General features: G+C 40.6%; 1 protein-coding gene across 3 annotated transcripts in view; it reads right to left on the bottom strand.

Moving 5' to 3' along the window:
- The window catches only part of abr (ABR activator of RhoGEF and GTPase), a 140886-nt gene that overhangs the window by 87254 nt on the left and 29452 nt on the right, over positions 1 to 24180 (bottom strand). For 2 of the 3 annotated variants that reach the window (XM_061055682.1, XM_061055683.1), the window contains exon 2: positions 632 to 813. In XM_061055682.1, coding sequence (XP_060911665.1) covers positions 632 to 813 — 182 coding nt within the window. Of the gene's footprint in view, positions 1 to 631; positions 814 to 6085; positions 6232 to 24180 lie in introns of those variants that run through there. The other variant, XM_061055684.1, reaches the window with a different exon arrangement.

Raw genomic sequence — 24180 nt, 5'->3', positions numbered from 1 at the left:
GTGATTTTTTAAGCAAAAACATTCAAACCGACGTGGTTTAGTTTTCTTAAGTGAAAGGGATCGCGGCTTTTCTTTATTTACAAAAGTAGAAGAAGAGTCCTTTTTGGTTTGGAATGTTTTAGAAATGTTTAGAAAACATGGATTTATGGACTAATCATTTAAGTTATCAGTAGATTAATCTACAAGAAGAAATGATCACTACATTAGCCTACATTACACCGACAAATGAATCCAACATTTGGTGACCAGTTTGCTGACGTGTAGAAATGCAGTGTTGTATCTCAAGGATTGCTTTGAGAGAATTTAGCTGTTACTGATATACTAGCTGCAGAGCAAGAACACACAAAAAAGGTTGTTTTTTTTTTTTTTACAAGCTTTCTACTGGACTTGCCTGAAGGAGAACTCATCACTCATCTGGTGAATGATGACAGCCTGAAACATCAGGTCTGTGATTTATGTTTCCAGCTCTCTCATCGCCATCTGTTCTTCCATTGTGTGACGGTATGAAGTTGTGTATGGAGATTCAAGCGTCAAGGACTGCTACAGACTTTCTCATTCCTTTGTACTGTGTGTGTGTGTGTGTGTGTGTGTGTGTGTGTGTGTGTGTGTGTGTGTGTGTGTCCGTCCTTACCCCTGCCAGCAGGCCCTCGGGTGGTGTGGGGGAGACTGTCTCTCCGTCGGGTCCTTGAGGCGCGCACAGCTGGGGGGACATGGTGGGCGACTCGTCTATATAGGGCAGCGTCTCGGAGCCGTCCTGAGACTTGCCGTCTTCAGCTCCGTCGCCCTCGTAGCCATCTGTATTGTAGTTAAAGTCTGCAGGATAGAGAGGCAGAGAGAGAGAGAGTGTGGGATGAAGAGGAGAAGAGGAGAGAGATGTGCGGATTAGCATTCCATCACAGAGAACAAGGCCGTCGCTCGGCTCTGGTGACTCACATCCACGACTCGGTGAGAACAATGTAGTATTTTCTATGCATATTAATATTCATTCATAGTCTGTCAATATAATGCTATTCTTTTTCAAACATTATATCCTGCTGAAACTCACTATATTCTCTGTTAGATCTGTGGAGAGTAAATATGGAATACCTTATACCAAGAGGTTTTATACTGGTTTAAAGAAAAAGAAGAAGAGGAGCGGTCACCTGTTTGACTTCAGTTTAAAGAAGAGCTGTTGCTCGATTTATCCTTTCGGTCAGATTTCAATAAAAAACGTCAAAGACTTTCTGGTTCCAGCTGCTTAAAATGTAAAGATTTGCTGCTTTTCTTTGTAATTTATGAGTAAATAAAGAGTAAGTATAAAGAGTAATTTGGTTTTGGACTTTTGGTTGGACCAGATAGGTAATGTGAAGATGTCAGTTTTGGCTCAGGATAATTATGTTATAACATGTTTTTCCTTCATTTTACAGATTGATGTGTTATCATCCAAAATAATCCTCTTTAGTTTGAATCATTAAATCTGTACTTGAACTGTCCTGATACAGTAAAAATGAGTGTAGAGAATGTTTCTGCTGTGCATCAAACAAAAGACAGAACCTAATATACCACATAAAACAGAAGCCATAAAGAGCCGTTTGAGAGACGCTGTGGCTAAAACACAACAACCGACAGAAACAGTCTACTTGGGCTGAGCTCATGTTAGAGTAAAAGTTTAATATAACTGATAAACAGATTCTATAGACAGTGCTGGTGATGAGAGTCCCACAAAGCTGCAAACAGCACGTTCCCTTTCCTCAGCTTTTGACTCACGTAAGTGTGGAGTTTGTCTTTATGGTTTACACGAGAACGCCAGGACGATAAAGATACTTCACTTTAAAAAGAGAGTGTCAGGGTGCCCGATAGCCTAGCGGTTATGTTGTGCTCCCCATGTACAGAGGCTACACATGTAGTTCTTGTGGCAGCAAGGACGTTCAAATCCGACATTGGCCCTTTGCTGCATGTCTTCCCCTCCTCTCTTCTCCCAACATTCCTCTCTCTCTCTCTCTCTCTCTCTTCAGCTGTCCTATCAAATAAAGGCAATATGGGCCACAAAGTAACTTAAAGATAAAGAGTGCTTTGGAGTTTTCTTCTGATGTCTTGTTTACTTCTATCCAAAAGAGAATATGAACTAACTTCTATTAAATCCATGAATCCATTTTTTTGGATTTAGCTCTCTGAAGCTAACTTTGATTTCATTTGGCTTTTTGGTTTTTCTCCCTTAAGTTGCTTCTTTAGCATTGGTGTCAGTATCGAGGTCAGTATTCATGTCCAGGGACGAGACCTGAGCAAAAGTGACAGCTCGACTGGAGGAGAACAACAACACTGGCTCTGAAACGAGTCCTGCTCTGTCTCCAGAAGAACACTGGAGTAGAATAACAACAATCTATGGAGGGATATAGTAATAAAAAAAAAGTAAGGCTGACACCTCTTATATCTGATGTGTTACTGTTAGAGACAAGGCGCGTCGTACAGATGGACAGTCAGGAATATTGTTAACAACGCTGAGGCTGAACAAAGAACACAGAGGGGTTTTTTTCTTGCAGGACAGTCGTTTGTGCTTCACCCTGACGGTCAAATATGTTATTTAGTAATCTGGGTAAACATCTTCATTTTAAGAACTTGGGAACGGAGAAGTGCAGGCACCACAGCTTTATGTAACTATTACTAGAAGCCATAAAGCTGTGGGCTGCATTTTAAAAGCAGAACAAAAATATTTGAAAAGCAAATAATGTGGGAGATGCGTAGGTGAGCCTATCTGCCTGAACACAACAAACCACCGTTCAGTACAGCCGCGCACAATATACATGCTCAAGTGGGTGTGAAGTGTTTTTTCCAAAGGGGATCATTAAGTTCATTCAGAATCACTATACAACTCTAAAAACAAAAATGAGTATGGAATTAAAAAATAGGGTTCAATCTCCTCCGAGTGGTCACACAATATAGATAATGGATGTCTAAAGTATGCCGCCCCCTTCCTTCCTCCCCCCGTCTGTCACCTTCTTACATGCACCATAACCCAGAGTAACTGTTCCATCCACCTGCACATCAAAAAAAATCCCTCCATCTGTTGGTTGCATGCGAGTATTTATGAGAGCCGTGCAAAGTCACGTCCACCATATGGTTTAGAGCTGTTGGACAAATAGCTGACAAATGGTACATTTTGGTCTCGGCTGACTTTGTGACGCATTAAGAGAAAAAACAGCGATAGAGCAATGAAGTGTAGCGCGATATATGTGGGATGAGTGCAACATCGCACATAAAGGGGAAGAGAGGGGAGAAAACACAGAGGCGGGGTCATATGCCCACTCCCGCTGTACCGTGCCACGGAAAAAGATCTGTTCCTCTCATATGCAACTGTGAATCTCATGCCACGTATTTGTTTTTTCCTCTCCCGCCCATCTGTTCACCCTCTGACTCTCCTGTACACCTTCTGGCCTCCTGATGGGCGAGTTTGTCCCCAATCTGCTGAAGTTGTCCGAGTGTATTTCAGCAAGACAGAGAAACGGACAACTGCGTTAGTTAACCAACACATTTTCCTAGTATGTAAGACCACCCCAAAAACTCCCACATGGATGAGGATGATGATGATGATGATGATGATGTTTTGAGACCAAAGTAAAAACCCTCTGGTTTTCAAAATTAAGCTAATATTGAGTTGATTACTATTCACATTACATATAGGCTTAACGTTATGCTTATGATGCTGCAGCTCAACCTGTCTGAATCAAACAACACCAATCAGGGTAAGCTTGCATGTAACTGACCAAAAGAGAGGGAGAAGCAGAAGGTTAATATGCCGACACTTTAACAAGCACTTTCTCCGACTAATGAATCAGCTATGAGCGTAGACTGTTCAGCTCTGATCATTTGGCAAATTGCAATCCCTCTCTCCTCTCCAGCACACAAAAGAAGAGACCAAGTATGCTCACATCAGTCAATAAAAAAAATACATGGCGACTGTAAAAATGCCAAATTCAAGGCCTCAAACAGGAAGTGGACAAACCAATGGATGATGTGCCCAGGTCCTTTATTTAATTAGTTGATGTAGGACAGATTGAAAGCACATAGAGCCTCACATGTTTCCTAACGTCAGAGCAGCCATGTCCAGACAAGCCAAGGTCTCTTCCTTTTTTTTTTTTTTTTTTTTTACAAAGACGTAGGCTATGATTCATTTCTATTTACAGGAACATCAATAGACGCAGCAACCATTCAGAATCACTGCCGTCTATCACAGAGGACAGGGTGAGAGACAGTGAAGACACAGCTGAAAAAATAGGCTGAATGTGCGCCAGACTCTCGTAAGTTGAGTACTTCCAGCTAACTGACAGTTGCCTGGGTATTTATGCATTTGCTGATTAATTGTTACCTTTGTATGCATTGCATGCGTCTCACTGTTATTGTGAGACATTAGATCTATTTTGTGTTTGAATTCATCTCCCTGTAGTCATTTGGTGTGTGACTGCTCATTAGTTCCACTCATTATGTCTGATTAGTCATATGAACGCAAGACGGACAGAGAGAGATACAGAGAGAGAAACAAAGGAAAAATTGTGGAAAAAAAAGCTTGTGAAAAATATTTTTCGCCTGATTTGCTAGATGCTGCTTGGTCTATAAGTAAATTGAAAGCTAGACAAAAAAATAAAGGTTTGATTACAAAACCACTCAGATATGTGGTGTAACAGGAAAAGCTGTATGCACTGGTGGCAACACTAAAGATTAAAAAATTGCTGGTGTGTAGGAGCCAAGAAACCTTCATTTATTATTCAAAAGATTAGTCTGGATCATGTCAGATACACTGTGCATTATCTGAAGATGACAGACTTAAGCTTCACTCCGGCAGGATAACAAACCCTCTTTATTCGTTTACTTAAAACGGGACTTTGATGTGGGGCAATCCTTTTAGCATTTAGGTTGCAAAGCACAAATTTGCAATTAAATGCAAGACTGAGAAAACAGTTTCTCACATCAAACTGTGACACGTTAGACCAAAGGTGATATATGTTGATGCTGACTACAGCAAAATACAGCGATCCTTTTAAGCTAAGCATGTTAGCATGGGCATTTGCTTATTAGCTAAGCTTTGCTCATCCCCCCCCCCCCCCCGTTTCAGAACACAGAGGCCTCTTTACAAATGAGTTTGGAGTAGTATGATCTCAATGATTAAAAGGAACATGATTATTTTACTGCACACTTGTCATCATTACTACAGTCAGACGTGTTGGTCTTTCAACTGTGTCGTTATTTGGGCCAAGTTACGAATTAGTTATTCAGCTCCCCCCCCTCTGGGTCTACACTGTAAGCAGCTACGCAACCACAAACAAAGATTAAGTGACAGAAAGTGTGTTAGTGTTTGCTGTAGGACATGTGCGCAGACTGAAGGCCAGAGAGACACAGAAATCAATTAAGCTGCTCTGAATTGACAGCAGCGTGGTGGAGTGCATATTTAGAATTGTCATGAAAGGTAAAATCATCCAGTAAATTGCATGTTATTAACAAATAAATGAACAAAAAAAAATCTCATTCACAAAGCTATCTCAGTGGTTTCCCTATCAGTAAATCATTTTGTATTGGTTTGTTATTTTCTAAACCCTGCCTCGGCCCACAATCAATGCTCACATGAGCATGATCCTGTGACACAGAGGTCCACATGTGCACGTTTATCTGCTCATGCTCTGCCAGGCTGAAATGTAGGCTGCCTCACTCAGCTAATGCACCATGACAATCTGTGTGCGTGACAAACACAAAAATCAATTCTGCACAGTCACTCCATGAAGAGGGTTTTTTTTTTGTTGGGGGGGCTAGGATTCATCAGGTCTAAAGTGTTATTACAGTATAATACAGCCATTACCTAAAACACACACACACACACACACACATACATATATAGAAGGGCTATAACAGGGAAGAGATCAACTTAATATGCCCTCAAACAGGAGATAACGTCAAGTAAAAGGATTGACTGGCAGAGGAGGAAGACCCTATTGAGAAATCAATGCAACCTCTGTCTGGAACATCACTACAGCGTGGTAAGCCTGTCAGGATCAACCCACATGCTCACACACACACGCACATCTGTAACAGAGTACACACAGAGAGCGAGTGGGCTTACCCTCGGTGGAGAAGAGAGAACGGATGACACACACGGCCTCGAAGAAGAAAGCCATGAGTGTGTTGAGTGAATCCTGACCTGAAACACCTTCACTGGCTGTCGGCCATGTCACCGAGGCGAGCGAGCGGGCGGGCAAACGTTATGTCACCACTCAAGTCCCGCCGGTCCCACACACAACTTCAACAACACGAGCTTGCTCGAACGCTCTGCCGAAGGATGGAAGTAAGAGAGCTGAGTACTGTACTACCACTACAGCAAATACTTCCACTGTACTGTACTTTTCAGACAGCTCTCATTTAAATAAAGGGCAACAATGCTGTATTCAACAACCCACACAGCCAAAGAGGAAGCAACAAACTCATATACACAAATGCAGCAGTTAAAAGTATGGAAGCTGTAAAATGATTCACTGTGTTTGTCTGTTAGCTGAACATCATCATGACACTTCCCAGCTGGCCTATAAAGACCATCCTGTTATGGTTTATGGGTCACTGAGGCATACAAATCAATGGTGTGTGGGTGTATGTGAATGAATTTTAGGTACACTCCATGCACTGTACTGTGAGGAACCAACCACAACTGGATTGTGTCGATCACACTTTCTATCCACTTAAATGGAGCTGTAACAGCTCAAAATCAATCAATGCAGGCTACAAAACATCAACAAGATGTAGAAGACTTGGTGTGCTGGAGTTCTACTCATGCTCATTACAGAGGGCTGTCTTCATATTTTATAAAACATGTAGGTGATCAATATATGTTTAAATCGTTTGTTTTGTGAAACATTAAAAAAAAAGTGGATTTTTTCCACATCTGAATAACAGAAACTTTTCTGTCAGATTTTATTCATCTGCCTGAATTCTGTTTTTTTTTTTATGGAGTGTTATTTCCATCCCCTTAATCAATACATGTGGACTCTTACAGCTCTGCATTCTGATCTATTGAGGCTCGTGGCCGTGTTGGAATCTGTATCTACCGCTGTGGATGTCCGTCTGCTTATCTCTGTTAAATGTCAATGTTAATACCCAGATGAGAGTTGCTCTTTGAGTCGACGGATAAAGTCAAAAACCTGGCATTACCGCGGATGTTTTATAATACTGAAAAACTGGAAAGGTCACGTTATGAAACTTGGGACATTACATCATCTTCATACGGCAAGAGGGATGAAAACAGCGACCAAAAGAAAAACCAAAACAAATCCAAAAATCCCAAAATATATCAAGATTAAAAGCGATTCAGGGATCTTTTTTTTTTCTCTCCCCCGACTGCTTCTTTCAAGTCCAAACACAGCATCGTGTGTTTGATGTTTCTCTCTTCGGACCTCCTTTGCTTTCCTGGTAATGCTTAGGGAAATTAGTGCAGCCCAGGAGGAGACACAGGCACTTTCACTGTGTCACTCATACCACAGATACAATTACTCAGAGGCTCTGCTGTGTGTGTGGGGGTTAGATCAATCAGGCTCCAGTTAATAAGGAATGGCTGCACCGGAAAACCTCTCAAACAGGCAAAGTACACACACCAGCACGCACACACACAACACTTGCAATAGTAGAACTGCTCACTTTAGCGACTGCGTAAGTCTGTGACACAGTGTTTAAATCTACCTTGTGAAAAAAACTACCTCAGCAGTTTCAGAGTTCCACATGTAGCTGAAGAACATTTATTTCCCCATGTTCCTGAAATAAATCAGAAACATCATAAAAATTCCCAATAAGCTGCCAATGTTCTCTCCACAGTACAGAGCAATAATACTAATGCCTGCACGTTACAGAAAGTCTGCTTTTCAAATTTATGACAGAGTGCTTCTCCAACTAATGCTTTCCTGTCCTAATGGAGCCTCAAAGGAATCAACCCTGATGTATTCAAGGACGCTCTGAAATGTGACGTTTTGCAGCTGCCGACTTGTAGCAATGAAGACAAAGCAATTCTGCATTATTCTTTTATAATGTCACAGTTTGCAAATGTAGGATGTGGACGCAACACAGTGTAACAACATCAAAGACTCATCCCTACTCGCAGCCGCATAGCGCCACAAAACAGGAAGGCGACAAAAAAGAGAGAACAATGGCTTCTCTGAAAAATTCAAGTGTCAGCAATTATTTTCATATGAAGACACAAAGGGAGGCTCTTACTGAAATAGGCATGCAGCGTATATATTGTTATTCTTAGCTAACTTAATCCTACATAGGTAGACATATTTTGTGTGGCGATATTATATTGTCACATAGCGACAAGTATCAATATTTTTATTATATTAATAGCAAATATGCTTTTGCTGGGTTGCACAATTTGTTTTGAATTTGCATTGTTAAAAATTCACGTTCAAGTTTGGTGACAAATAGTGTCAGCATCAGGACTCTACTCTAAATAGTGCACAAACAGGTGAGGAACTTTTTTTTTTTCAAGAGCAAAAATGTTTAATTATTGTTCATCTGTGTCTGGTATGAGAGTCTGGTAATTACCATTTCTCATTATCAGCTGAAAAGAAAACTCCATATATTGCATCCCTATACCTGATAACTAGTTAATACATAAAAAGACTCATGACAATAGTTGTAAGAACCTGTAAGTACTTAAGGGGATACAATAAAATAAAACATGGGTCATCCTTTTAAGGGGTCAGAGTTGAAGGGATGAACACTGGTGATCAGACAACACAATCTGACCACAGAGGAGCATTTCATTCAAACACAAGATTTCTCTGACAAGATTTGCACACCAACAGCTGGCAGCAGAGAAACAATGAATCCCAGGGATGCAGAGAGTTGGGAATTTCTCCTGTGTGTGTGTGTGTGTGTGTGTGTGTGTGTGTGTGTGTGTGTGTGTGTGTGTGGTAGAGATTGTTGCATAACCAGCCTGTTAAATCTTCAGTCCCATCATTTAATACCCTGCCAAATACTCACTCAGCCGTTGACCTCCCTTCCGATGTCAGCTCACATCACCCTCACTGTTAACCTCTCCTGACAGACAGCCAGCAATCTACCTGTCACTCTTAATAACTGGCTCTCGTTTCCATAGCAGGGACAGAGGCTGCCATGGAAACGGGCCAGTTAGATGCAAATGCTTCCTGCTTGCCGATAAGCTATTTGGCCATGTCCAGGGGTTCGCTGACGTGTCCTGAAAAGCTGCAATTATGGGTACTAGGAGACAAGAGAAAGTTTGAAAAGTGAAAAGCTTGAGTCATAAAGCAGCTGAGGACACAACAGAGAGAGAAAACAGTCTGCTTAGAAGCCCCCTCATTCACACACAACCCCATCCTGAACAATGCACCTCTGCAGGGGTGATATGTTTCACTCTGTAGTAGCCTAGCTCTCAAAGACTTCAAACACGGCTTAAACAGAGAAAATATAAAAGGATCTTCATGCTAAGGTTGTCACAATACCAGAATTTAAAACTTTGATACAATTCTAGTATTACTATCGGGTACCTCTTTTTTTTTTTTTTTTTTTTTTTTAAGATTTATTTTTTTGCCTTTAATAGAGAGATAGGACAGTGGATAGAGTTGGAAATCAGGGAGAGAGAGAGAGCGGGGAATGAGATGCGGGAAAGGAGCCACAGGCTGGATTTGAACCTGTGCCGCCCGCTTGGAGGACTACAGCCTCCATACATGGGGAGCGCGCACTAACCACTGCGCCACCAGTGCCCCGAGTACCTCTTTAAAAACCACAGCCACAAAAAAAAAAGTCCTAAACACCCAATATTGGGTAATTTAGTTACCAAAAAGGGCATGCAAACTCCTGCACACTGTCGAAATTACATTAAATGTATTTTCGCATTTCAGACATTGATATTTCTCTTTAGTTTGTGACAGCTTTCCTTTTTGTGACTGACTTTTTAATATTATTATTGATTTCTTTCTTTCTTTTATCATAGGGCAACAGCTAGCATGCATGCAACTGCATCTCATAATTAAAAGAATATAAAGACATGAGAACACCAAACAGAGGGAAAGTGAAGGGTTATTCTACAATTTGAGGGGTGCAAAAGAAACAATATTTTAGACTGCTCAATGGGGCTACGCCAGAATTGTAGTAGGACAACACTTCATTTAAGATGCTGGGATGCTGTCATTATAGCTTATAGTTGGATTTTTTCTTAAAAAGCAGTGAACCATGCAGTGTGTTTACCAATTTATTACATCTAATAATTTCCTACCAAGCTACACAGCAAGGAAGGAAGCTGCAAAGCAAGAATATAAGCAAAAAAGGTTGGTGGAATGAAAGAGAAAAACTGAGCTCTCTCTCTCCTGATGCATCACCTCCTCACACCCACACTGTGCAGCTGAGTGACACCTCGCCTGTCAGGTGACATCACACAGTGACACCCCTTCTAAGAGAAGCATTAGCAGGCGTGCAGGTTTCACTGTTACACTACACGCTGAAGCAAAGCAAGAGTCAAAAATGGCTATTCTTTTAACCTCACCTACACGCTTAGATATCTTTCATCCATGTTTTAAAGAGAAGGTTTGTGTGTGTGTGTGTGTGTGTGTGTGTGTGTGTGTGTGTGTGTGTGGATGGATTTGTCTTGGCATCCAATCACTGTCTGTTATAATGTAATTAGTCTGTTTGTTCATGTTGCATGATGACTGGAGGGGAGATGTATTTCACTTCTTGAACATACAGGGAGGAGAGGGAAAGAGAAGATCGACTGCTGAATACAGTCACATACACGCGCTCACTGTCTCCTTTCTTCACAGTGACCTGATTCCACGTCATGTAGGCTAATAATTAGCTCGCAAGCCGCACAAGGTCGCTAACCAAAACATGAAGAGAAATCTGCCTCAGTTGAAGTTTGATTGTTTCTGCGAAATGTTTAACAGCTAAACAATTTGTACTGCTGCCCTGCCTCTCAATTTTACAGCACTGTGTGTGTGTGTGTGTGTGTGTGTGTGTGTGTGTGTGTGTGTGTGTGTGTGTGTGTGTGTGTGTGTGTGTGTGTGTCTAAGGGGAGGTTTGGGGTATGGGGCAGTGATGTGATGGGTGATCAGACTACAGAAACCTGCTGAAGCATCCATCACAAAGCCAACATGTCCACTGGGCTACTTGGGACTGACAGAAGAATCCGTCAGACAAACAGCAGTCGCAGGGATAAAGTACACACACACACATGGTAGACACAAGTCACACACACAAGTTTCTATAACGCATGCAATTCCAATCAACAGCCAACCACGCCGCTTTGTGAAAACATCACAAACGCAGAGAATATGTTTGTATGCAAATGAAGTTGTCCTCTTCACAGCTGCGTGTTGAGATAACTCACTTTCTCATCGCCTTGCTCTGCACCCACTCTAACATAGCGTAGTGGTAGTGATAGCAGCACAAGGATCCTGCGTGGGTGAGGACAAAGCAGCAGTGGCAGCAGGTTGTGTGAATGTGGTGCAACAATTCTATGTGTTGTCTTAATTAACAGATGAGTCAGCTGAAAAGTAAACATTGTGTTTTTAATTCAGTCCAATTCATTTTTATATTTCTGTAATGGTAAATGGGCTTGAGCTCGTATAGCGCTTTCTAGTCTTCTGACGACTCAAAGCGCTTTTACACCGCAGGTCACACCTACACATTCACACACTGATGGTAGAGGTTGATATGTAAAGTGTCCATCAGAAGTAACTAATCCCATTCATACACATTCGCAACATGTGCCCATGTAACAGAAGCTGGAAAAATCATATTTCTAAAACGTTACGTTCATATATTTTCTGTTATTCAACTCATCAATAAATCCAATGAATGTTTAGATTATACACATGGTCCAAAAGCACAACCCCTCAATCTACAATTGTTTCTCACATTACTTTTGTGAATTGGTTTTTGCCTGTTAATTAATGATCATCTAAAAGAAATCTTAACCAATCTATTATTTTTTACTTTCAAAAACTATCATGAATTTGTAGAAATATTCCCTCAAAACGATTAATTTGTATATATCTTCTCAAGTTTAAAGACACGGAAGCAGTGAGGTCATTTCCTCGGTGTACAAAAATGAACTGATTAGAGAAGCTGCTTGGTAACCAAACTGCTTTTTGGCTTCCTTAGCAGCTACTTTCATGCTGCTCACAGTTGGCCTTTATTTATTCAAGTGGACTACACACATACAATGTGTGCAAGAGGGGGGAAAAAATCTCTGTACAGTTTATCTATAGGACCTTGGACCAGCTGTTGAAAACTGCAAACTTATGAATTCAGGGGGATGGAGAAAGTTGCTGCTGCAGCGTGAGAATTTAATCAGGGAATAGTTTTGTTGCCTTGCTCAGCATTTTTTTTTTCTGAGGAGGAGAGGATTACATCATGCCCTGCAGCCAGCTCACACTGTGTGGGCCGAGAGAAGCAGCCCTGCACACTGCTGCTGTGCTGTATAGAGGGCATGGCTGCAGTGACTGAGCACACACAAACACAACTACACAAACACAGTTTTAGAGCAACAATATGGGTTTACAAGCGAGAGCTGCTGTGTATCTTCAAGTGTCTTTTGGGTTATTTGGAGACAATTGAGTATTTGTGAGGGTCACAACGTGTCTGCATGTTTGTTCTTCAACCAGCTTCCAGTGTGTGTGTGTTTGTTTGAATAATCTCTCCCTCTCCAGTGTTGCTCAGATTCAGACCTCTGAGGAAAAGATGAAAGAGGAGAAGGGAAAAGAAAAACAAAAAGACAAGAGTGTCTTCCTCCTGCTTTCTCTCACTCTCCTTCCAGTCCTCGTGGAGCCATGACACCGTGACAGTACATCAGTGGTTTCGACAGATGTTTGGTCATTCTGTGTTCTCTACTGGTGAACATGTAAGCTTTCACAACTCCCCATCCTGTGGTCGTCAATCAGAAGGTGACACTGGGGAAATTAAAAGCCTTTATGAAGGTCTGTCTTTACTTCCTGTGAAGTGTACTCTGCACACATCAATTTAAAGTATTTCAACCTGACATGAGGCTCTGAGGACAAAAGCAGCAGCTATACAGCTTCACTCAAAAAACCTATTTAAAGCCAACTCATCAAAGAACATCAAATAAAAAAAGCTACTAGATGAAGGAGGGGGCTTTGACAAGTAAATAGACACAGCTGAAAGCACAACATTGAGATTACAGCGCTTATATTTTATTGGTCAACTGCACCATTGATTTACACATCCATCAATCCATCCAACATCAAAGTCCAACATCCAAGTAAACCCCCGACTTCCCTTTCCCCCCACTGCACCAATCCGTCTGTCCATCTCCCGGTCCATCTTACCCTCACTCATGAACAAGACCCGATACACTCAAACTGAAGCCACCCAGAAGCCTCAGACTTGGAGGTGCTGACCCTCATCCCAGCCACTTTGCACTTGGTTGCAAACTGCCCCAACACCTCCTGGAGGTTCTAGCCAGAGGAAGCCAACAACACTATGTCATCGGCAAAAAGCAGAGATGAGATTTTGAGGCCCCGAAACTGGAAACCCTTCTGCCCCCGGGTGAGCCTTGAGATCCTGTCAGTGAAAATCACAAACCGAATCAGGACAACTCTGGTGGAGGCCAACACGCACCGGGAACATGTCTGACTTTGTGCCAAGGATGTGGACACAGGTGTCACTTTGGTCATGCAGTGATCGGATGGCTGGTAGCAGCAGCGCTGGGACCCCATAGTTCTGCAGTACCCCCCCCCCAAATGACCTTAGGGGTCTACGGTAAACTGATCTCAGTACCGTCACCAGTATTACGTTCTGCCATGACATGGATTGTTGCCATTCCATCATCGCTGGTTTAAACACGTGTTGTAGTGCACACGCAAGGCCACACCCATTGCTCAACCTACAAGCCACAGTGGCGGGGGGGAAAAAGTAATGTTAATAGTGATTTGTGACGGACAATAGCTCAGATTGAGTCCCTCAGTCTTCATGTTTCGCTCTGACACTCAGAGCAATTTTCAAAGTTGGAAACTTTCCATGGGAATTAACAGGAATTTATGGGAATAAACGGAAATAAACCGGGAATTTACTAAATGGAAGGTTGGCCCTTAACAGGGACATTTAATATAATTGTGGAAAATATATTTTAGCATAATTTCATGCAAGCACACTTGAATATCTATGCTATTCCTCAATCACATGCACATAGCACACTGCTTACTGCAGGGCTATTGAGGCCACGCCCCCCCCTACATGCACAGGGCATTCCTCCATCACATGCTTGATTGATGCAAATTTGATGTATGGTATTAATACGATTTGGAATATTTCCAAAATTCCCCTAATCCCTACTAATAACAGCCCGGAGCAGGTCCTGCTTTCACCTCCTGAGCAGTCCTATGGTTTGAAGGAACTTCCATGAGGCCAACCAAAGCATCCCTAAATGCAAATAATGCACCTTTAAATTTCTGTAAACTAGAAATCAGTAAGTGCTCAGGAGATGTTTTTCCTTTGCATTATTTCTGTCCATAACAGAAAAAAAAAACATAAAGAAACAAAAGTTAAACCTGTCATATGACGGCAAACAGCCGCTAACCAGAGAGGCAGGTGTGCAGCGACAGACTGTGTTCTTCGCTGCGTGCTGCTTTTCCCCCAGGAGCTCAGCTGTGATCAATCCCACCTAGGAAGTGATCAATATGCAGGCACACCCACCTTGTCTCTCATGCACACACACACACACACACACAGAATCTCAAACAGCTGCATTTACACACATGTGAGTGACCCAGCAGCCTCATGAGCACACGGAGACAGATGTTTAGAGAGTCTCGCTGCACATTCACAATTCCAGTCTGTTATCTGAGCCTTAAATTTGAATTTTATTTGACAAGAAAGCGCACAGATACATCTGAGATGATGAAGTATTGTGGAAGCATTATGTTTTACAGATGTTCATCTCCCATAAGTCCAACATGAAAATACCTTTAACCAGTGCTCTAAAAGTCATATAAAAAAATACTCTTTTTCTGGCCTTTTTCAATGACTATTACGCGTTGTGAAAGGATGCATTCATTTGTGTAAAATCCCACTCCTCCATAATCCACAGATTTTCACAGATATAATATAATTATTATTATGATATTATACTGCTCTATTTGTTTTGACTGTCTTTGTAATGATATTTAAATGTAATGACTGCAGAGGATGATTAAATAATTGAATAAAGGACAATACGTCTGGGCTTGCACAATATGAGAAATAGATGTGATTAGTGATTTCATTGTTCAATATAGTGACAATAATATGAAATGCAAAAAATAAAATGACAAAGCGTGCTTAAGTCTGTCTTCTTCTCCGATTGTTACACAAATGCTGAATCCAAAATAATCTAAGAAAAAAATGTTTCACACTTAATTAGCACCAACTTACTTGAGGCAAGATGACTGCTAATTTGAGCTTCTTTTGACTACATCATAATAGTCTGAAAGCATGGCCATTATACTCAGGCCTCTATTGGATACAGAGAATTTACACAGGCTGAGTGAGAAATCATTTTTTGTTCGCATAAAAAAAATGACATATTTATTGTGAGAAATTTTGACTTGCCCATTAAGCAATTGCTAATATTGTGATATTAATGAAATTGCGATTAATTTTGCAGTCCTAAATATACCTCACTAAAATACTTTTACTAGCTTCGCCTCATCCCTTTAATCATGATTCACAAAAGAAAAATCTGAAATGGGTTTTTTATGTGTTGTCACAAATAACAATGTGTCGTTCATAACATTTCATTTAATTTGGTGTTCTCTGAAAATATAAGAGAAACTTTTCAAAAAGTAACTAAGGACGCCACAGACCTTAAAACCATCCAAAGAAAACAACATACTGGGCCTGCAGTAACTGCTGTAGTACTTCTCATGTCCTCTATACGTGTCATCAATGAGACACTTTTCTTTACAAGTGAAGATCTCCTCACTGACAAGTTTCCTTTGAACCATCCACTACATATGGTGATAAAACATGGATGATCTACACAGCACACACTACATATCTATTTAAGATGTAAGCACTGCTGGCAACAAGCTGAGAGCTTTAAGAGACTAATGATCTAAAAATAACCACAACATGAATTTTACATGAAGGCAGGATGTGGCAGGTAGGAACACTAATACACACTAAGCCTGTGCCTTAGAGAAGTGTGCATTTAGTCATGGTACCTTCAATGTGTGTTGGCATGTGATTTGATTGGATTTAAATACATTACTGTGGATCACTTTTGGTGATTGTTCTGCATTTAATCAAATTTTACATTAAAGATTGGAAATTTTAACATCTTAAGAGTTCTTCAAATTATGTTCACTGTTGAATTAATAAAATATATTTTCTTTACAGGATGTGATCAGTATCTAATGCAAATATATAATCCAGAGATTTTAAATAAACCAGTGGCCTTTCTTTAGATTCAGACCAAAATTTACATCATGTCAGTGTATACCTACTAATTCTACAAATAAGACATCCTGCTACTACTTTCTATTGGCTTGATGTGACATTATTGCTACATGATGCTAACTAAGCCCATGACAAGAGCTGTGAGCAGCTGCGATCTGAACGTCTCTGAGTCATTCAGTTGAGCCGAGGTCTTTGTTCCCCCTTCTCCCTGATCCAGCCTGATCAGGATGATAATGGGTCGGCTCCTCGGATACAGCTAACCACTGTGCTCAGGAAACAGGCTGAGACCACTTTAAAGGTCAATAAGCAACAGAACTCCCACACATTATTATTTACTGTAGAGCGTGAGAGAGAGAGAGAGACGGACAGAGGGGAAGACAGGTAGAGACAGCGACTAAGTGTTGAGAGTTAATGGAAGATGACAGGAGAGCTGCCAATCCAAAATCCAAACCCTAACAGCTTGGAACATCTACAGACAGATGAGACTTCCACTTTACTCGGATGATTCTAATGAACAATGTGTGCCCATTATCCACTCCACAACCTGAGCACACATTCAGAGCACTTCCCTGCTGGAGAGGAGTCACATAAAAGGCAATATTGTCCCTTTGTACCTCGAATGAATGACAATCCTACTACAGCTGCATATCTTCATGTGGCACATGCCTGAAGCCAGCAGAGATAAGGACCCTGTATAGCCAAATGCATGAATTGTCCCCCCAACCCACCCCATTCCTGCAGCCCCCAAACCCAACCAACCCATGTTACCATGGCAGCCAGCCACTATACATTGTAATTAGCCTAAATCCCCAAGGTTTGGACCGGTTTGATACGAACCACTGCCTGCATAGATTAGGGCAACCACTGTTGTGCATGGGGCCCAAAAATGGTTTGACTGCTCACACATGAGAGGTCGCATTGAAAAGCAGACACACCTATGCACACACATCAACACGTACACAACTAGAGCTGCGACTAACAATAATGTTAATCTACTCCTCGTTTTTTATCCAGCCTGTTTGATTAATCAACCGAAGTTTGGGATAGAACACACACAAAACAAAGAGTGATGTCGTAAGATGGTTTCTTTTTGACTCCGTAAGAATTCAACACCCACATTTTTCATTTATAGGGCTGGGAATCTTTGGGTGCCTCACGATTCTATTCAGAATTGATTTTAGATTCTAAACGATTCTGAATTCATTGATCCATGGATTCAAAATCTATTTTTGAATTAGTACATACTTCAGGCTCTTCAGTCATCTGTGAGACTGGCTGAATTTCTTGTTGCTCTATTTGGCATTCCACTGAGTTGAAGAGCTAACCTTAGCACTTAGCAGGAAGTGACTGATTAGCCCGGAAAAAAACAAAATACATATAGTTATATTTAAAAAGAAAAACAAACAAAAAACATCTATTTTTGGAAGTTAATCGATTTTAAATTTTAGAAGAGAAGATTCTCAATTTTTACATAAATCGATTTCTTGTTCCCACCTCTATTCATTTACAAAAATAAAATATAACAACAACAAGCTCCATGAATTTAAGAAGCTGGAACAAACAAATATTGACATTTTTGCTTGAAAAATCACAAAAGCAGCCCAACGATTATCCAAGAAAATAAAATGTGATATGTATCTTTCAACTAAATAACCACTTAACCGTTGAAGCACCACATCCCACAACCCACACTTATCCTGTACACAGTGGCTTGCACAAGAATTGACCTCTTTCCACAATTTAGTGATATAACCTGGAATTCAAATGAGTTGATGAGCACTTACAAGGGGCTGTATTTGACCTCAATATTTCTACTTACATCACCCACCCTTGCATTCGTAATCAGGTACAACTAAATCAATCCTACACATGCACTGAAGAGCTATCCATTGTCAAAAAAACATCCATGTTCAGCATCAGCACAGAAGTGTATGGGACAGCAGCTCCATTGTGTGGGCATCTACACCTCAGTGTGCAGCAGTAACCCTCTGCATGTGTTCGTGGACTTGTCCTCATGGAAAGTGTATTAAACTGGCAGAGAAACAAAAGACGAGAGAAGCTATTAAAAAGCAAGCGCATGTCGATCGCCCTCAGGGTAACCCCTGCAGTGATTATTGTAGTGTCGATGTATTGCTCTCCACAGCCCAATTAGATGAAAATGATGCAGATTAAAGGTAGAGAATGTGATACAGTCTAGGTGTGTCAGATAGAAGTGTGGAGCCCTGAGCAGGATAGTGTCTCACATCACTATAACACTATTACAGTTTCTGTACATGAAAGGACAAAAGAAATCGACTTATGATATCAGAAGGAGAAACCGTTTCCTCAGGGAGCCAAAGTAAGAATAAAAACGGATGGAAGAGTCTGTGACAAAGAAGACAATTTGTCCTGAAACTAATTAGACTATAAAGACACATGAAGATAAAAACTGGCAGCGTGTGGGCGAACACTCCAAGCAAGAAGACATCAAACTTCCTGCAGGATTTCACTTCTTACAAGGACATTTTATGATTCGTTAAAGCAGATGATTTGAATGTGTTATGTACAGTTTTCTACCCAATTTATAAGTGTTAAGACAACAAAAGTCACAACTGTTGAGGAAAAGCTTTCGACAAAGCATTGTGGAAAAGTGAAACGAGTCGACATCCTGTTGAATTATGTCATTGTGATTATTAATCTGCTAACACTCTGCTGCATCATTGTGTGCATAACAAACTTAAGGATGTGAAAACTCTTGCACAGGATTGCACCATCAAGCCAGATACTCCATGTGGTACTTTTTTTTACTTTCAAGCATTAAAAAGCCTCTGGGGCTAAAAAGTTACTGCTGCAGTAACAAGAAGCTGCTGGTTTAAAAAGAACACTTTAGCTGAGCTAGTGCAACCTTTTAAAGTGACACACAGGTTTGAAATAGAATTAGAAAAGCTGCAGACTTCTAGTAGATGCTACATTTTGGCAGGAGGTGTGTGGCTGTCTTTAGGTCACCATGGAAAGCTGAGAAAAAAGAAGCACCATTCAGAAAAAAAGGAGCTCAAAACAATCCAAGGCTACAGCAGCTCCGATGTACCTTCAGTATTTAACTCCTCATTTCCACGTAGTCTGTAGCGTATTTGAAAAGGAGCATTGACTAAAGTGGCAGCGAACGGCGGCAAAGTGGGCAGCGTTGACGGACCGCGGCGCACATGACATGCGGAAATTGGGAGGCAGGCAGGATTTCAGGTTTACAGAGAAACACCAGCATAAGGGAAAAGGGAAAACTATAATCATGTTGTGGCTGTAGAGGAAAAAAATGTTCACTCAAATTTGAATGAGATTTGCTGTTCTTCTTTTAGAACCATTAGAAAACTGTAAGTCCTGTGAATCTTCCAAAGAATGATTACGATAAGGTGTCAACCATTCTGTTTTCCCGGGTCTACTCAGATGTGCATGAATAAAAATGTATGCACATTCTATACAAGTAAGCAATACAACCAACTTTAAGAGATTTATTTTAATACCCATTTATTTAGAATGAGAGTTACAGAAAAGAAAAAAGATAGTAAAAGGGGATGCAGCATGATGCCTGACTCAGAGCTCTTGGACACACATAGCCATCTGGCATGAGTATAAGGCACACATACACAGACTGCAGGGAGACCTTGTGAATAACACTCCATTGATTAAGTTTCTACCATCTACAAAAGGTCACAGTTAAGTGGTGAATAAACAGCACACAGAGATTTAAAGGAGTGGCCTCGCCACGTCAATGGTGGACTGCATAGTGATATAAGCTATTTATGTAACAGAGAGAGAAGGACGGATATAAAACTATCAAGTATCAAGTCAGTCTGTGGTATTACAAGGCGGAAATAAAAGAAAAGGACGTTAAGAATCCATATTTTATCATGTAAATGAAACCACGGTATAGTGCTTAAATTGTCCTCTTGGACAATAAAGATTTTCCAAATCCAAAATCCAAAAATATGAAATACATATTGATTAAATCTACAATTTTTTTTCATACATAAATACCTTACACAAATTTTTCAGTGCATTAGATGTTGCTGAGTTTATTTGATTGGGATTGGGAGGCAGTAGGTTACATGAAGATGCAAAAATGCGTCATTTTTTGCAATTTAACTGAGAAGTGATCTTATTAGATAAACCAAATGTTGCACAACCTTTCTTTGGGGGAAATCAAAATGAAATCCAATACTATGCAATTTTTATATTTAAATAAAATTATATATATTATATATTGAAATTTGAATTTCACTGGACATTGTAATATGTAGATTTTGTATGTTACCATGGTGCGCAGATAACATCACCATTACAAATTTGAGGTTTCATATTTGTATTTTAGGGTCTCTTTTTTTCGCTTTATATTTCTGTATCTCTTTTGGATCTTTCTTTTTTTATGTTATCTAATATTCTTGTATTTTATCTTCTCTGCAATTGTTAATTGTGTATTTTAGTGATTTTTGAATTTTCTATTAAATGTTTCTTTTTTTCTTTGTCTTGTTGCTTTTGATGTTTTGTGTGAAGCACTTTGAAAACTGCTATATATATAAACTGGACTTGACAATACAATTCAAATTTGGATTTTTGAACTTGATCATTTAAATCAATAATTCCCACCCCCTCCCATGCTACACCTCTTAAAGGCTGTATAAACCCTTTTTAACCTGTTTCTTTATCTTGTGATCTCTTCCTTCCCTCACTGAGAAGTCTCCTTTGTGTCTAACAGTCAACTGGATTGAATGTGAACATCCACTTTTGAACCCGGTAGAAAGACATCCTACTGAGACCAGAAGGCCAACCCTGACGGGCCATAAATCTTTAATCATATCACTGAAAAATGTTAACATACACACACACACTAAAACAGGAGAGACAGATGACTTCCTGCATGTTGTTGGATTCGTCATTTTACAGCTTCTGATACAATCCCGTAAATTTCCCCATTGTGGGATAAATAAAGGATTATCTTATCTTATCTTAAATACACAGGCAAACATTTAGAGAGTTAAGATTGACTTCCATGATTTAGGGATGTGGAACGAGTCGGTTTCAGAATACCTGAGGTGATATATGACCTGTATGTTTTGTTCACCTGAGTCTGTCTGAATGAATGGTGGTTTCTCGAGTGCATCCATCAGCCCTCTCAACTCATAATGGCCTCATCTTCCTTTCCCGTCTCCCCCTTCTCCTCCCTTCTTACCCCCACCCCTCCTCTCTTCTCTTCTCTTCTCTTCTCTTCTCTTCTCTTTCGCTCGACTACCCTGAATGCTTAATGATGGCCCGTGCCTTCCCGGGAGCAACATAAACATGCCAGACACACCATTGGCCGGGGCGGTGGTGTTACTCTGAGCCGATTGGCTGAGGGGGATGGGGTCTTGGGCGGCAAAAGATGTAGGGGTTGGTCGTTACCATAGCCCTACAGGATGACTCCTGTCCATAGTAACATGCCACACTCACACGTACACATAGCTGGAGGCCTTCAGGGCATGCATGGTGAAGGTCCCCACAGACCCACAGAACACAAACACACTCAGACACATGACACGCCCTCTAACATCAAGCACAACAAAGGATTTTTTCAGAGCTTCTTCCACGTGAAGATGAGAGATAAATGGCATTAAAAGGAGATTTTAGCTAATGCTGCTGTTTAAGGTGTTAATGTAAGATTATAGCTATCTTAAACCAGAGAATCCTGTGAAAAACAAAAAGCCTCAGGTATGGTTTAGAATCCATCATTTGTTAAGTTAAATTTAAAGTGGGCAGTTCATTACTGAGATAAGATGGACTAAAAAATATCATCAGTACAAAAACAATCAAGCACAGCTCTGTTGTGTAAAACGTTAGATCTGAACTGTACTCGTTTTTCAAACAAAATCTCAATGTAATTTGTTTTAACAGCGAGCACCCTTACCCATGTAAAACAAGAGATGCAAATCTGTCCTGTTAGGCAAATAACAACAGCCGCCTGCTAATTTCAGCAGCTCTAGCTATAGGTTGGCTGAAAAGAACCTCCTGCCCACATGCAGCTTGCTCTCTTATTATTTGCAGCTGTTATTTCCCCCTCTTGTTTGTCAGTATTTTTTAAATAAATTCTATATCAAATAATGTTTCAAAGACAGAGAGGCCTCAAGGTTTTTTATGAATGGCTGACTTTTGGACAGTTACTATAACAGATCAATCTTTTTTTTTTTAGCTAGCTTGTATAAAAGCTATTTCAGTGTTTTTTCTTCAAACATAAAAAGGACATGAGGGCAGTTTTGATAATAATAGACTGACCCTAGTATCTCAGGGTCTCGTTCACGGGTGAAGATGCTGTAAAATGGATTGTGAGATTGACAGGCAGGTTGCTGTGGCATCAGCAACAATGTTGGACCACTGTAGTGAAGAAAGAGCTGAACTGTAAGGCAAAAGTTTGATATACCCCTCAATATAGGCTCACTCAGCCCTAGCAAGAGGGTAAGGAGCGCAAGACATCTGGAGAAAGCCTGCATTGAAAGAAGACAGTTGAGGGGTTTTGGGGCATCTGCAACAGGAGGTGCATGTTTTCTGGACTTGACAAAGTGGGATAGAACCCAGGGTAGTCCCCAAAGCACACTGAATGGATTACATATCTGGCAGGGGAACTCTTCGGAATCTGAGCTCATAAAGCCCAGGTGAGCAAAAAAATAAAAAGGATGGGTGAATGCAGTATGACCTAGATATTCTATTATTGAAGCTCTGCCTTTGAGCTACAGGTAAAGCAAACAGCAGCTCAAGCACCTTTAGTTCTTTTCTGTCAGCATTAGCATTTATAAGTCGTATGTTGTAATTGTAATCTTTAATATCAGAAGTTGTTCATTCGTGATATTGTCATATGACACATTTGCATTCAAGTATAGAGTTTTCATGGTATGCCAAAGTTGCAATCATTAGTCAGAAAATCTGCATTTTGCTGATATACCCTATTAGTTCAGCCCAAGCAATGCGAGAGGTGTTTGCTTTAGTTTATTTGTTGTGTGTGTGTGTGTGTGTGTGAAAGTGCCACAACAACACTCTCTGCTGAGCCAAAACTTCATTTATTATTCACAAGCTGTCTTTGAATGAACCTAGACGACTGTGGCACAGAGAAGTACAACCCCAGCAGGGATGTGCAAGAGAGCAAGGAGGAGCTAAATGATGTTACAACTGAAAACATCTCTACTCCACTCCTTTCAGCTGGATTCACTCACTTGGAACCATCAGAAACTATATATAACCACTGTTCTGTGGGCAATCTCTTCGCTCTAGCTGCACAGTTACCCTAAATCACCCGAACAAAACTGCACAGGACTCTCTCAGAGAATATTTCAGAGATCTGCAAAAGAGATAGTACTTGTATGAATACATGGGCAGGCAAATGATGACGTTTTCTCTCTGCTAGTCAATAGCTTCTGGTTTTTTATCACTGAACTGCATTATATTTTGGGATATTTTGGCCCAGTAGTGGCTGGGTGATTCATGTACTGGATGAATCGTTTTAGTTTGGAGGTTCAAATCTCCACTTCACAATTCCCCTAGGTGAAAAAATGAATGCATATTTTTGCATAATGTCTGCTACCTTCTGGAGTGGATGAAGAGATCATTTTAAATTATTTCTATTATAGAGCGGTGAAACAATGACTGGATATCTGTAGAGAAAGGGGATTGTCGGTCTAGCCGGATGACAACATTGGGTAAATTGTTTACTTTGCAATCAGAACATCCAGTGTGTCTCTCTCGTTCTCTCTTTGGCTGTTAGACACT

This window comes from Labrus mixtus, chromosome 14 (assembly GCF_963584025.1).
Source record: "Labrus mixtus chromosome 14, fLabMix1.1, whole genome shotgun sequence".
Taxonomy (NCBI): Eukaryota; Metazoa; Chordata; class Actinopteri; order Labriformes; family Labridae; genus Labrus; species Labrus mixtus.
Note: the sequence above shows the minus strand (reverse complement) of the source record. Positions and strands in the feature narration are given on the sequence as shown.